The 14,991-nt window shown below is 40.2% G+C and overlaps 1 protein-coding gene across 1 annotated transcript in view; it reads right to left on the reverse strand.

Annotated features, from left to right (window-relative positions):
• The window catches only part of ush2a (Usher syndrome 2A (autosomal recessive, mild)), a 247,658-nt gene that overhangs the window by 6,408 nt on the left and 226,259 nt on the right, over positions 1–14,991 (reverse strand). Inside the window, exons 74-85 of the mRNA XM_084719301.1 lie at positions 14,812–14,893; positions 14,561–14,706; positions 13,587–13,928; positions 12,468–12,829; positions 11,797–12,166; positions 10,932–11,213; positions 10,658–10,827; positions 8,821–9,151; positions 1,873–2,079; positions 1,565–1,657; positions 729–874; positions 492–610 (exon numbers count right to left, since the gene is read on the reverse strand). Of these exons, the coding sequence (XP_084575427.1) occupies positions 492–610; positions 729–874; positions 1,565–1,657; positions 1,873–2,079; positions 8,821–9,151; positions 10,658–10,827; positions 10,932–11,213; positions 11,797–12,166; positions 12,468–12,829; positions 13,587–13,928; positions 14,561–14,706; positions 14,812–14,893 (2,650 nt within the window). The remainder of the gene's footprint in view (positions 1–491; positions 611–728; positions 875–1,564; positions 1,658–1,872; positions 2,080–8,820; positions 9,152–10,657; positions 10,828–10,931; positions 11,214–11,796; positions 12,167–12,467; positions 12,830–13,586; positions 13,929–14,560; positions 14,707–14,811; positions 14,894–14,991) is intronic.

Genomic DNA, 14,991 nt, shown 5'->3' on the forward strand with positions numbered 1-14,991 from the left:
ACAGACCTAACAAGGCAAAACAGACAGAGAAGCTTGACTGCAGAGAAAAAGTCAGGTTCAGTTAGCTTTTCACAGATACAGCCAGTAGAAAAGTCCTAGAGTACATTTGAGTACATTTCAGTCTTTTTTTTTTTTTTTACTCAAATCTGTACTTCTACTTGAGTACTTGTACCACCTGTCTCTCTCTGTGCAGGTCAATTATTCTTATTTACAAAGCTATCACCTGCCTCCTACTCTTAGTGCTTGCTTAGGTCTTTAGATCTCCTGGGTTTGTATTATTAATGGGTCACTCACTACTGGGAACTACTACTACTACTACTACTACTACTACTACTACTACTACTACTTATTGTATGTGCTCTTTTTCTCAGTGATATTTCAGTGCTGCGTTGCTGTAAATTGCTTCGGTACTCGTGCATTAAATAGAATTTTTTACTCATCTCAGTGTTACTATACATTTTGAAAATATCTTGACATAAACATAGAGTGACCTGTCACATTATAGCTCCGCCTTTTGCCAAAGAAGGAGATTTCAACTGGTCCTTCAACACAAGGGAGGGGTACAGGCTGGGGGGGCTGTGGGCAAGGTGATCTGAGATGTAGCTCACAGCTGGAAACAGAGAGAACGAGAGTAACTAAGTGAGATTGAGACTATGGTTTCTGTATCTGTTCATGCAGTCTGTCTCATTCATTAATAAAACAGAGAGACATATATGTTTTCGACTCACCTCTCAATGACTCCATTAGGTGCCAAAGGCTCATCCCATTCGAACTGAGCAGAGCGGGAGGTCAGGGTGATGGGGCGAGGAGGAGGCTGGTGAGCTGGGGGAGCAGCCAGAGTGTGGAGCTCACTCAGTGGACCCTGACTACAGCACTGCCAAATGTTCAAAACAGACACTTCAAAGATTACGTGTACAACTACAGTACCCTGGCAGTAAAAAGTAACACTCAGTGGAACATTTACCTCTGCTTAAGTATTTTACAATAAAAATATCACAGCTATTTAGGCAGGCTGTTAAATTATGGTAAATATGACTAAATGGAAGGAAATTTTCTTTTGTTGAAAAATACTTAAATACTAACAGTTTCAGACACTGAGAAAATGCTAACACACCATTCTGACCATTAGAATTTAACTAGTACTGGTTACTAGCTGGTGAATGCCAAAATATTGATAAGCTCCTGCACAAATAATATCAATCTATCTGATATTTTATCCCTACCTTACATAAACAGCTGACAAACCAAAACAAATTTGATGAAAATGTAGCTAATTGCAACATCTCAGGACACAATTTAACTTGTTACTTCTGCAAAAAAAGTAATACTAAAATAACTTGAATCCTTTCACAGCTTTTCATGTTATATTTTTATTTTTTGCACCAAACAATTGTGAGTATTATCAATAAGAGTAGTGAAAAGTATTGGTATAAACAGTATCAGTATCAACTAAATGATACCTATCCTTATCCTTTTCTTTACAACAAATATTTCAAAGAAAACCAAATGTAATAACTATTACAAAGTAGTACTGCTATATACTAGAATATATTAGTATTATTACCTTATAGCAGGTGCAGGCCTCTACTCCAACCCAGTACTTGGTGTAAGGACGTAAACCATGGAGTGTCTGCTGGTGTGATGTACCCTCTGAGAGCTACAGAGTGGAGGTGAGTTTAAGTTTTGGGTGACCATAGTATTCAGAACCATACAGTGGGTGGGACAGTGAGGAAGAGGAGGAAATGTGAGGGAGAGGAGGGAATAAGAGTGAGTGATCACTGAAACAGGAAGTTATAGTTGGAAACAAAGGCAGTACAGAAATTTAATCTAACTCGCATAAAAGTTAAGTGAATGATTAAAAGCAGTATTCACCAGAGTGTGGTTGTTGTGGTTCCGTGACAGCACTCTGTAAAGGCTAACAATCCCGTTCGGTTGGGCTGGAGGACGGATGTCCACTACTGCTGAGGTCGCTGAAACACGCAGGAAAATAGGCGGACCTACACCCTCAGGTGGTGCAGGTCCTGTTCTCCCACTGGCCCACGCACCGGCAGAACGACCAGCTGAATTCACTGCCCACACCTGTCAGTCAAAACCACATGTCAGTCACCAATATCATGGAATTTCATTCAAACACATAACTGACGGTGAATAACGAAGAGAGAACACGTGACACAAAGTGAGAGCCAGACATGAACTTTTTTTTTCTCCAGTCATTAGGATTTCAGACGCATTTTATTAACTCTTAATGATGAAAGCTTCTCTTAATTAGCCAGTATCCACCAGACCACCAAAAAGGATATAAGTCGATTCATTGGATCATCCATCAAAACTAGCATCAGCAGTGAGAGCAAAACCTTTTCAACATGCAACCCAACACTAACATATCTGCATGACAATTACTTTTCACCTTCATCAAGGAGTTATTCTCACACACACACACACACACACACACACACACACACACACACACACACACACACACACGGGCACAGAGTAATCTTATTTGTGTGCTAGTGTTGGGTATAATTAGAGGGTGTACACAGCACAGGGTCAGGCAGGGTGGAGATTTGCATGTGTAAGTCATCTGTAGCCTGTCAGAAGTAGTGCAGAAGGCAGATGGATGGGTCTGAGCTTTACTGTTGAAAGTGTGTGTCTGTGTGTTGTTTGTAGCTCAGATAGCAAGGTTTTGTGCATGTGTGCGTGTGCATGCAAGCGTGTTAAGAGTTGAATTAACCTCAATAATAGTCAATTAGGCCGTGATCAATCAGACTGATTGATCTAAGTGACAGCGCAGATGGACTGAGATGGGAGAGGGGGAAAGAAGAATGGAAGATGGAGAGACTGGGAATGGGAAGGAGGAGGACAGGAGGAAGGGTGGACGAGGCACAAGGAAAGGAAGCAGGAGAAATTTTAGAGCTCTGCTGGTTTATCATTTCATGGTTCCAAATGAATCTGCTCAGATAGTGAGAGGTTTACGTCTGCACATCTGCAGGTTATATTGAAAGAGACCTTTTCACAACAGCCATGTTGATATGATAGTAGGGCAAACACAGGTGTTACCAAAGATATTAATTAAATACATATACAACTTTGTGTGCATTGGCTTTGAGCTACAACCATTGATCAATTAGTTAGTCAATTAAAGTCAATTAAATAAATCTGCAACCACTTTGATAATCCCTGAATCAGTTTGAGTATTTTTTGAAGAAAAAAACCCCCAGCAAGAATCTCTGATTCAAGAATCTAAAATGTGAATATTTTCTGGTTTCTTTACTCCTTTATGACAGAAAATAGAATGGGCCTCATGCAAGAGCATTTTTTTAATTCTTAACTTAACTGTCTCTTACTTTGTTCATACGGAGAGTTCGTATGAACATGACACATCAGATTCAGCAAACCCTCGTAACTTCAGATAACTGTGTAAACGATCCATCTGTGCGAATCTGAGTGTACAAACATGAGACTTTTCAATTAGCATAATTACAATTCTCATGCCACATATGACAGAAAATGTTTATTCATGAAAATGGCATCAAAGAGAAAAAATAGGACCTTTATGAGTCGGGAGTCTGAAGTTCTGCTTTATGAGATCAATGAAGGAAAGTCTGTCATTTTAACAGCGTGAGCAGAGGAATTAAAAGTCTGCGCTAAAGCCAAGAACAGTGAGAACCACAAGGTGATCAATAAAAGCAACAGGAGGAGGGGGTCAGGAGGAAGTTTCTGTTACGGACACAGAGGACAGAATAAGTGAGGATGTTCCTCTGGACAGGAACTTCACAAACCTTCACATGATCACAGATGGCCAATATATATTTACAGTTATAATATAATTTTCAAATGCAGTCAAACAGGATTAACAACATAATTGTGAAGTGTAATTTATTTTTCAAACTGAAATTTTCTTCAAACTAATGAAATATACAGGCAGTAGTGAAAAACTTTGGTTTGGATAACAGCAGACTAACTGTACATGAACTACTCATAAATTGTGTTGGTATCCAAGAGGGCTTGAGAGACTCAAACGAACGTTTTTCACAATTTTATAGACCAAATAATTGCAGCCTTAATTTGTGCATCAATCTGATGAGCTATTGCACATAGAGTTGAAAGTTTACAGAATCAAATAGTCTGAATACAGCAGGTAGTCTCCTGTCTTAAGTTTTGTCATTATAATGTCATGTTGGATGCATGTTTTTCGATTTTTGGCCTGATGTTTGCCGTTTATAATGTTGCAAATGGAGTTATTGTGACATAAGACAGATTTCAGATTTGCTCTGACAATAAAAGTATCAATCAATCAATCAATCAAGACCAACACCAGTTTGATTGATATTTCCTGGATTACACACACAAATTAACATGATTTAGGAAAATAAATAAAATATCTGTTTTTGCAAATGAACCTTTCGGAAATGTTGTGTAAGACGGCTAGATATTTTAAATTAATTAAAATTGTGGAAACAATTTTCTCTCACTATTTTCAGTCATGTCAACAGTATTATTTCAGGGATATTTACTCTAATAATAATGTAGCCATAATATATTGTTTTTTCAGTATTTGTAGCAGTTGCATCATTGTATGCAGGCAACTGTATCCAGAATGGAGTCTTTACAGAGACTTTACAAAATCATTACACACAAACACAAAAGTTTACATGTATTAAACTCAAAAAGGGACAGACACATCTGCCCTTGAATGTTTATTTTTATATTAATATCTGTGACTTGTGACTCTGCACCTACAGTTTCCTCTCAGAGAGACCGACCTGGACTCGTCCACTGGCCCATGAAACTGTCTGCTGCTTTTAAAGGGATGAGAGGTGCTGATGTGATTGGCTATTATTGTGGCCCACCTCGACTCCACTGGCTGATACGGAACTTTTCCTGATAATAATGCATTCATCTTGTTCCCTTCTTTTTTTCCCACTAATGAGACTGACAGATTTTTGCTTCACTTTATTTGTCTTATTTGTGTTTCCATCTTAAATCTGTGTAAAATTACCAACTGATTCACTAACAGTGCATTCAGACTGACAGCAGCCCTTGAGCAAAACACTGCAAGGGTCTGCGCTGGTGTAGACTGTGTTGGCTAAGGGGTGTTGCAAATACATGTTACAAGCTGTTCTACCTGCTACACCTGCTGGCACGCATGTCACTTGCCAATGCAGTCTGTTGCTAAAGCTGAGGCTAAAGTTGATCCCGGATCAACCTGATGCACTGTTATTGTGCCACTCTACTACAGTAACTATGGCCTAAGGCAGAAACTAAGTACATGATCAGTGACTAAGCCTGTCTCATAGGTGCATACAGGTGTAGGAGAGCTGAAAAGGCGCCGCTAAGTAGGAGGATTTGAGATCAACAAGCTAAGATACTAAATCAAAATGTAATATTACTGAAAACTGTGGTCACAACTAAATCTTGTAACTAATGTTCATGAAACTAATGAAGTAGAGGTCATTACTGAATGAAAGAGATGAAATGACAAATTGAAGAGGAAATATTTCAGAAAAATACAAATGACTTATCACAAGAGTGCAATGACAGTAATATATGTGAATGTCAAGAATAAGTTTAGGTTTAATCCTCTGTCTGTGTTGATGTATCATGTAGTGGATGAAGAAAGGGGAACGGAAGGAAGAAGAAAGAAAGTAAAGCCAAAAAGGGGGCACACTAGGTAAAGAGCACACTGTCAGCCTGATAAGGAAACGTTCAAAGAAAAGTGTGCAGTTTACAGCTTTGGGAGATGATAACATTTGTTTGTCATGAAAATGATGCATATCAATTTCAGTATGTATCAAATAGTGGCTGTACTACACTTTATTTTTAACTTCACACACACATAAAATAAAATTTAAAATTTAAATCTGGCACATTTACATCACAATAATGTCAATTAATTAGAATTGTTCCTGCTTATAATAAATGAAGTAATGTAAACACTATTAGTATGATATGAGCTGAGTGAACAGTGTTTTGTTGCTTTTATTGAAACACTGTGATCAATAAACGTTTTCTATCATTATAATCACATTTGCAATTCAATATTAATGGAACAGATCATTCAGAAAGAATACAAAATGTCTAGTTAAACAGCCTAAAGAAACAGGGCATCAGGTGAAAGAAAAAGTTTACTACTTCATATAAAGTTTCTACACAGGAACAGTGGCTTGACTTGTTGCTTTAAATAGACTCAATTAAATTAGCTTCTGACATCATACAAATTTATAACTGCAGCAATGAAATACTTCTACCCAGCAACAAGCATGTTCTTCCCCTGGTAGCAACACACTTTAAAGCTTCAATGTGACGCAAGACGTTGGGCTTGATTAAGAAGCCACATAGACAGACCAGAGAGAAAAAGTTCAAAACTAAAGTCAGTCCAGATCACCTTGCCCTTGATCCAGTGCTAAAAGGTAGAACTCATCTCCTCGGCCTTATATCATCCCTCGACTTTTTACTGCTTTCTCTCCTCTCTTGTCCTCTCTTCTCCTATTGGGCCGTGATTTGGCTTATTAGACACAAAATAAAAATATACGCTGTTAGCTGCCATGGCAGCAGAGGAGCCGCCATGGCAACAAACGACTTCAGGAAACTACCAGACAGTATTAGAGCCATTTTATTGGACGGTTAGACTGCGGACTTAATTCGAGCACTCTGATAGGCCAATGGAGCTACTTGGCGGGTGCATCTACTTGGGGTGAAGGGGCTAAGTTGTGTGAAAGTGGGCAGTAATTAAAACCAAGCATAAAGCTGTCAATAGGAGCTTATGACCCAGTGTAATTAGCCTAATATGATTTCTCTCTCTGCACTGTGGTGTGCTAAACTGAACTGACTTATCGTCCTTGTGTACGCCTCAAACACAGGCAGAGAGGATGAGAGCCAGATAGGTACACAGACAGATTAACAGCTAAATAAAAATAAAGCCAGGTAGACAGAAAGAAAGACAGACAGGTGGGGAGGTAAGAGGATAGACGGATAGACTGGTAGACTGACAGGCAAACACAGAGAAACATGATGAATAACTTCATATGAACATCCAAACACTGCTACTGTTCCTTTGCTTCTCTCTGACGCGCACAGCCAGATGTTTACATCCACACACAAACACACATGACCACCACCTCATCCATGTATCCCAATCCCCGACTGACAAATCCTCAGGGGACGTGTAGCGGTCACCATTAAAAGGTCTTTCCAATACAAGCTCTGTTACCAAGGAGGCTAACAGTTAATTCGATTGGCTGGCTGGTAATCAGGAAGTGGGTGCTCTGAGGGCCCAGTGATTAATGGCTCTGTTGCCCGCCCGTCATCTCCCAAAGCTCCTCCCTCCCTCCCTCCCTCCTCCTGTCATAAATTAGGACCCTCGTAAATAAAGACGGCACCACAATCAGGCAAACTCAATCAATTACACAGGTTCTCTGGCCTCGGCTCGTATGTCTGACAGGCAGGAATGCTAATGTTATTGTTGCTTCCAAAGGGCTAGCCTGTCAATTAGCAGAGCAACACACAGCACAACAGCATGAATATGGACCCCGCCATTTAACACCTGTCTGATTACTTGGCTGTTGTGTGTATGTCTGTGTATGTTGGTGTGTATGGATGACGATATCAGTTGAGGTGTGTGCGTGATGTCTGCGTGTGTGACTGGACTTTAAGAAAACATTTCATTGTGAATACAGCTACATCTTCTGATGTGTCAGTCACATCAGATCTCATTTCCAAATGAGGTTCACAGATCACAATAAACCCTTTAACACCACGTCCACTGCAGAGGACATGTGAACATTTCCACCATAAGAAGTAAGGATAGCCATTACAGTTTACAGCTATTAGATCTAACAGTGTTGTTTTTGTTGCTCAGTCATTCAGTAATACTGGCAGAAGGTTATACAAATAATACAGAACATTTTGAGAGATGGATTTGAATGTTTTCTGTACAGTCTATTTGCATTTTTATGATTGCTATGACTGTACTGTCACTTAATGTAAAGCACACTGTGTTGCCCTGTGTATGAAATGTGTTAGATAAAAAAATGCTTGAGTTGAGGTGGGTAATAGCAAAGCTCATGTATTGGTGCAAGACAAATATCTATAAATGATATTATTAGCAGCCAGCAAGAAAGATGGAACATGTAACAAGTCTAACAAATATTGTGACTGATTTTCAAAATATGGAGAGAATGACTTTTTTTTTTTTTTTTTGCTAAATCTAACAGTTAATAAATTCTTTCCATGCTGGGAGACATGGATTGTTTGTGACCAGATGATCACTGATCTGTTAATGTATTAACTGACAAGTATTTCCATCAGTGTGACATCTGTATGAATATATAGATGACCAACAATGTGTTCTTATATGTTATGCTGCATCTCTTTCTTTAAAAATAGATATTTAAAATAGATATTTAATATCTATGATTTCTTCTGAAATATGCAGATGCCAAGTGCACTTTTTGTGTTAATTGTTCTGCTAAGTTTTTTTTATTTTAAGTTTAGGAATTCTGTAATTCTTATTTCCTCCAAAAATACATCTATTCTACTGTTTGTTTTTCAAAGTAAATGATGTCTGTAAAATTTCTAAACTTGTTGCTTTACTAGGAATTTTGTTTTACTCTTCTAGTAAAACTAAAACAACCTCATCACGAAATCCAGTGCTTTTCTGTTTTTAGTGACTACAAAGGCACTGGTTTCCATTTTCTCTCTGATCTGGATGAACATTAGTTCAGTAAGTTGGATTTTACCAGCAGTAACCACTTAGTATTTGCTGTAAGTCTGCTTTTCTGAACAAACACACACATACAAATACACAGATTGTGGTACCTGGTACTGGTATGCAGTATATGGCTGGAGTGCTTCGTCTTTGCAGGTAGTGGAGATATTCTTGTATACAAGCGTTGCCACAGCACTTCTGTGGGTGCCAGTGGCATGATCCAGTCTACGATACACTTCATAATGAAGGATTCTACCATTGGGCTGAGCTGGAGGGGACCAGGTGAGTAGAAAGGTGGTCTGAAGGCTGCTGTCTTTGTCAGGCTGGAGGTCTAACAGTGGCGCCGTCTGTCCAGCAGGGGGAGCCTCCAGAGTGAGTACAGATGACCAGTCACTAGAGGAGCAGCCCAGTGCTGTGCAAGCCTCCACCCTTACTTCATATCTACACACACACACACACACACACACACACACAGAGTAAGGCACAAAATTTTAAAATGTGTAAGAGACAAAACACGTAACTCAAATACTTAATTACACGACATTTGATTAAAAGACTGCTGCATTTGCTGGACTGTGATTGACAGCATGTTTGAAATGTTTGTTTCAAACAAATGTTCACTGAGCCTTTCTAGACTACAACAAAACAACTAACACTATGACATAACTACTTTGGATGTACTGTTGTTTTTTGTAGTGCTAATGGAATAAAGGGAATGATAGAGAGGAATGAGTGTGTGAAAAAGAGGGAGAAGGTGATCAAGACGAGTTGAATGGATAGAAGGTCATCAGAGAGAGAGGGGGAGCGATCTTTAGATGATAAGGCTGATGAGCTTTTATTATCTGAATCTTATCACCGCACACACACACGCTCACACATACACAAACACACATTCAAGCCCACTGACATGTACACACAATTGCACGTATATATGCACACTCACACACTCAGACACATACAGTCTTTCCACTCTTTGACCAAAGACTACACTGCTGTCTTTTTCTGAGAGACAGGATGTTAGATACATGGCTTCTGCTTTAAGGTTGACTCCCTTCTCTTTCCTCTGTCTTGATGTTTTGTTTTGAAACACCACAGTGCTTGATGATGTCCTTTTGGCAACTTGTTTTAGGGGTTGTCTCTCATCTAATTAATATTTTTGTATTTTGACACATGTATTATTATCCTACTTTTTAACACAGGCTTCAGAAATACAGCATTTGACTTACTAATAAATGAGTAGGTGTCTACAAACTGCATATGATGTTCTGCATCTTGCAAGATTATATTTTAGACACAAATGGTTTTGAAGGCAGCTCTTTCTTAATACGTGTTTCACTGTCATTCTTCTGAGAACGGATGTATAAAATATAAAAAACTGTATTTGGTTGTTTTGATCCCTCTTTCCTTCACCTTTTCTGTCCCTTTAAATCCAAATATAACCAAGTTTACGTCAGTTTAAGAGTCACTGAGTTAAATAATTGAAAAATATATCTTAAATTTGACCATTTATTTTGAAAGACTAATTGTCAAAAAAAAAAAAAAAATTAATTGATTGAAATGACAGTGAAGTGAACATAGCTCTAGTATTGTCTATGCAACAGTCCCTGGGTTATGGTGGTTTCTAAAGTGTTTTTCTTGTTACCAAGAGATGGCACTCTGTTCCCTTCTTAATGTCCCAGTCTTATCTCTTATTCTGCCTTGCATTTCCTTCATTACAACACTTACTAGACAGAGAAATAAGAAACCGTCTTGTTGAGCTTTCTTCTTAACCATTTCAGGTTGTATAGTTTAATGAAAATGTAAAAATCTTTTATCTTTCATCAAAAAAACAACAAAGCAAAAAACTATACATTCTATCTAACTAAACTCATACCACAATGTACAGCCAACAATTTTGCTGTGTAAAAACCTAAAAGTGAACTGTGGTGGAGATCTGCTTTGACTGACCTGTGGTAAGCAGCCAGCCCATGCAGAGAGGTATGTCGCTCAGAGAAGTCACTGTCCTCTGGAGTGAACACAGTGCTGATGATGCTGAGCTGGACTGGATCTCTTTGATGCACAGTGTAACTCACAATGTCTCCGTTTGGACGGGCTGGAGTACTCCACTCTACTCTCACCTGGAAAGATAAACGGCACAAAAACCTTCGAACATTTGAAGATAGGTAGTAGTAATGTCATGATTCATCTCTTACTTATATGGACTGAATAGATGATGACTCACCTGGCCTGGCCCCAGAGGCGTCAGTGTGGGCAGACTGACACCAGACGGGGCTGACGGGTGAGTCTTTGCCGTGGCCACCGGACTGCTCACTGCCCCTTTGCTGTTGTTGGCCCTGACAATGTAGCTGTATTCCACGCTCGGTAGAAGTGTGAAGTCGTGGTAATGAGCCTCTGTGCCGATATAGATGACTTCACCATTTCTGCGGAGCTCATACCCTGTGATGATGCCGTTGGGTTGCTCTGGTGGTCTCCAGCTAACCTCCACGGACTCTGGGCCAGTGACCTTTAAAGTGAAAGGTCAAAGGTGACATCAAATAACAATATTATTTTCATTATAGTTGCCAATAAAACATTTCTATTTTAGTTTATTTCTGTTTACTTTTTTGCTTAACTTATATATTTTTTTAATGTTATTCTATCAAACACTGTTTTTGTATTTACTCCTCATACACATTACATTTATTAATCTATTTTTTTTCTTATGTTACTGTAATTTTTGAGCAATCTCTGGCACAAGAATTTCTTTCCGGATTAATCAAAATTATCTTCTCTTATCTAAACACAGCTCCACCATTTAACAAAATTAAACAAATGGCATTCAAATAATAATGAACCAAGTATATATATTAAAAAAACAAAAAGACAATATTATTGTTATATTCTTTTCATCACATGTAAAATGTAACCGTAATAATCAGTGTTCAGGTTGTGCAAAAGGTCACTGAATTAAAATTCTCTTGGATGAGTGGTGATATTTCCTCAGTACTGCAAAGTTTTATTTGCTCATTCATTAATTCTTGAGTGAAATCCAGAGATTAAGTATTGCACACACTGTAACACTGGGAGTCATAAATGAACAAACACACCTTAAGAGTCGGAGCAGGCAGGCCAGTGGGTGGAGCCTCTTCAGTTACAGTGGACGCTGCAATGCTAGCAGTGCACCCACCACTGGTGCAAGCTAAGAGGACCAGCTGATATGACGTGTGTGGCTGCAAATCCGACAACACTCTGTGTAGATCTTTCCCACGATAAGCTTCCTGGTTGTTGAGTTTCAGCACATATTCAGTCACCTCTCCATTCTGAGTGAGTGGTTTGCTCCAGGAAATGTTTATACTGTTGGATGTGATGCCATCCACTGTGGGAGCTTCCACCGTGGCAGGTGGAGCCTCTAGAGTTGTGATATTTGTAGGAGGGCTGGTGATGCATCCCTCAGATGTGCAGGCTATGACTGAGTAGCTGTAGAAAAGCACAAAATAGAAAGAAAGTTTAATCATTTCCATTAAAAAATATTGACTTGTTTGCAGTGGTTACTTGGAATCATTCATTCAAGGAAACATTCAGGGTCCCGTTTCCCAGAGCCTTCGTAGCGCTACGTGCGTCGTAAGTTGTATTTTAAGGTCTCCCTTAAGGTTGTCCCAACTCTGGGAAACAGCCTGTAACCTTAAAGGAGACCTTAAAATACAACTTACGACGCACGTAGCGCTACAAAGGCTCTGGGAAACGGGACCCAGGTTAGTTAATTTTAAGTTAGCAATACCTATATGTTGAAAATGGCAGGAGGTCTTCATCAGTGTAGCTGAGGACAGTTGTATCAAAACTAAACAAGAAACTGACATTGTTCCTCTGGATTCTGTAGGACTGAAGCACCCCATTTGGCTCCAGAGGAGGAGTCCAGGACACCAACACCTCACTGGGCTGGCCTTGGACATGACTCACTGTTGGGGGAGCTAGCCCTCGAGGAGGAGCCTGTCTTGTTGTCACAGTTACCCAAGGACTGCGGGTGTATCCAGCTGGGTTGTGAGTGCGGACGCTGAACTCGTACTGTGTCCAGGGGCGCAGACCAGTCACTGTATACGAGAAGGTGTCAGCATGTTGTGGAGATGACTCTCTGAACAGAACCTGTTGGAGACAGTTGTGGATGGTTAAAGTTGATGAGTTGTACAGCAGTAACACAATTTTCATTTGATAACTCCCATTTAAACTGAAAATCAAGGCATAACATCTCCAGTGCATATATAGAGGTGGGCAGACCTGTTGAAAATAGGCAATCAGCTCCTCTCCCATTGCCAGTAGACAAGTTTCTGTATGTTTCTGTGTGCTCACCTCTCAGTGCTTTTTTAGCTTCTGACTGAGTCTCTGGGGTTTGAAGTTTAGTTTCTCCACTCTGTCACTGTTTGTACTCTCAGGTATCTTCCTTCCAGCTGCTTGACTCAAAACTAATGCATTGTAACGGAAATGCAAATTTCTGTCATGCTGGGCTGATGTGCCAAGTCAAGCAAGCACGCTTATAGAAAAGGGGCAAAAGGGTCAATTAAGTTACAGATGAAGGCAACAAGTCTTCGCATAGTTTCCGCGGGAAAAGGGACAAAGATTAGCATGTTCAACCCGAGCTGATTGCAGCTGAAGATGGATAAATACCTGTGACAATTGCAGTATTATCTGACTTGGGAATGAATGCAGGTTGTACTCTTTCCCACTGATTACAAAAGCCAGATGTGAGTGGGTGTTGGGTGTGTTTTTTTGGTCAGCGTGAAAGAGGCTTTAGTTATAAGAGCAGAAACAAGGAATAACACAACATTTAACAGATACATGTATTGGTGGCACCTGGTATTCTACCAGCTGAGATGTGCAGAGATATGTCTTTAGTTTCACCTACCTTTCCTCTCTCAGTACCTTCTTCATTACTTCTTCCCCTGCCTACTTCCTCCAGAGTTCTCCCAAGTAAGAAATACTCTCCAATTGGCCCATTGGGCTGGGAGGGAGGGCCCCAGGTGAGTGACACACGGTCTGGACCAATGAAGAGAGGCCTGGGAGGGGGCTGGGAAACAGGTGGAGCTGCTGCTGTGGTGACGTGCTGAGGTGGGGTACGTGTGCAGCCTGCTGAGGTACAAGCTTCAAGAATCAGAGAATACATCGTCCATGGCTCCAAACGACGAAACAGGAAGTTGCGTGAAAGTCCGCTGAATTCCAGGTTCCCCTCACTGTACAAGTTGTACATCTGAAGAGGAGGAGACAGGAACAGCAGGGAAGAGGAGAGAAAAACATCCAGTGAAGTGGGAGAGCAGGAGAGGAAGAGAGGGTGCATTAAAGCAAGACATAATGGCAGAGGAGGTGTATTAATGTGTGTACTGAACTGACTTCAGGTGCAGACCCATTGCTGTACACATAGTGTGCATCAGAATCATTTAACTCACTTTGTATTTTTCAAGCTGGACTGTATTTTCCCATGTTTTTGTGTGTGAGTAACAAATGGGGACAACAACTTTTAAAACTGCTCCAGTATTGAGGGAGAGTAACAGCGCAACATCAAAGTGAAACCAATAAACCTCGACCTCAACTTCTACAGCTGCCCGGAGGGATTACATTACAACTCAGTTTCAGGGCTGACGGCCGCAGTTATCTCACTCAATATTGGACCAGCTTCAAAAACTGTTGTCCCAATAAGTCACTTAGACACAAAAACATGGAAAAATAAGATCCAGGTTGAAAATGACCCTTTAAGTTGGTAGCTTATGACTGTACTTAATCATTGGTATCTATGTGCTGTTTCTACTGCGTCTTCTACTGATTTTATTTTGCTGGGCGTACACCTTGGTATGTCTTCTGTGTTTTTGTTTGTTCAGTATGTACCGTGATGATTCCATTTGGAGCACTTGGCTGATCCCAGCTCAGCAGTAACGCCCTGCCCTGCTCTCTCTGCTCCACTGTGAAGTTAGGCAGGCCAGCTGGAGAAGCCTCCAGGGTCCTAATGCCCACCCATGGACTGAACACGCTGCCTGAGGGGTTACAAGACATATAGAGTCATGGAGTGGTTCAAGGGTTGGCGCTGATATTATTTATCCCTGATATTTTAAATGACCTACTGATTATAACAAGCCTACCTGCATCATTCACAGCTTCCACTTGTAGACTATACTCACTGTAGGGTTCAAGACCATACACTGTCGCCTCTAGGACTGAACCCTGAGAGAGGAAGAGAGACTGAGCTATGATATACAGCATGGTAGAATGAATACAAGTGCAGAGAAGTAAAAAAAAAAAGCAGGAAAAAGTATGAGAGA

The sequence above is a fragment of the Lutjanus erythropterus genome, chromosome 1 (genome assembly GCF_056507025.1).
Source record: "Lutjanus erythropterus isolate fLutEry1 chromosome 1, fLutEry1.hap2, whole genome shotgun sequence".
Lineage (NCBI taxonomy): Eukaryota > Metazoa > Chordata > Actinopteri > Lutjaniformes > Lutjanidae > Lutjanus > Lutjanus erythropterus.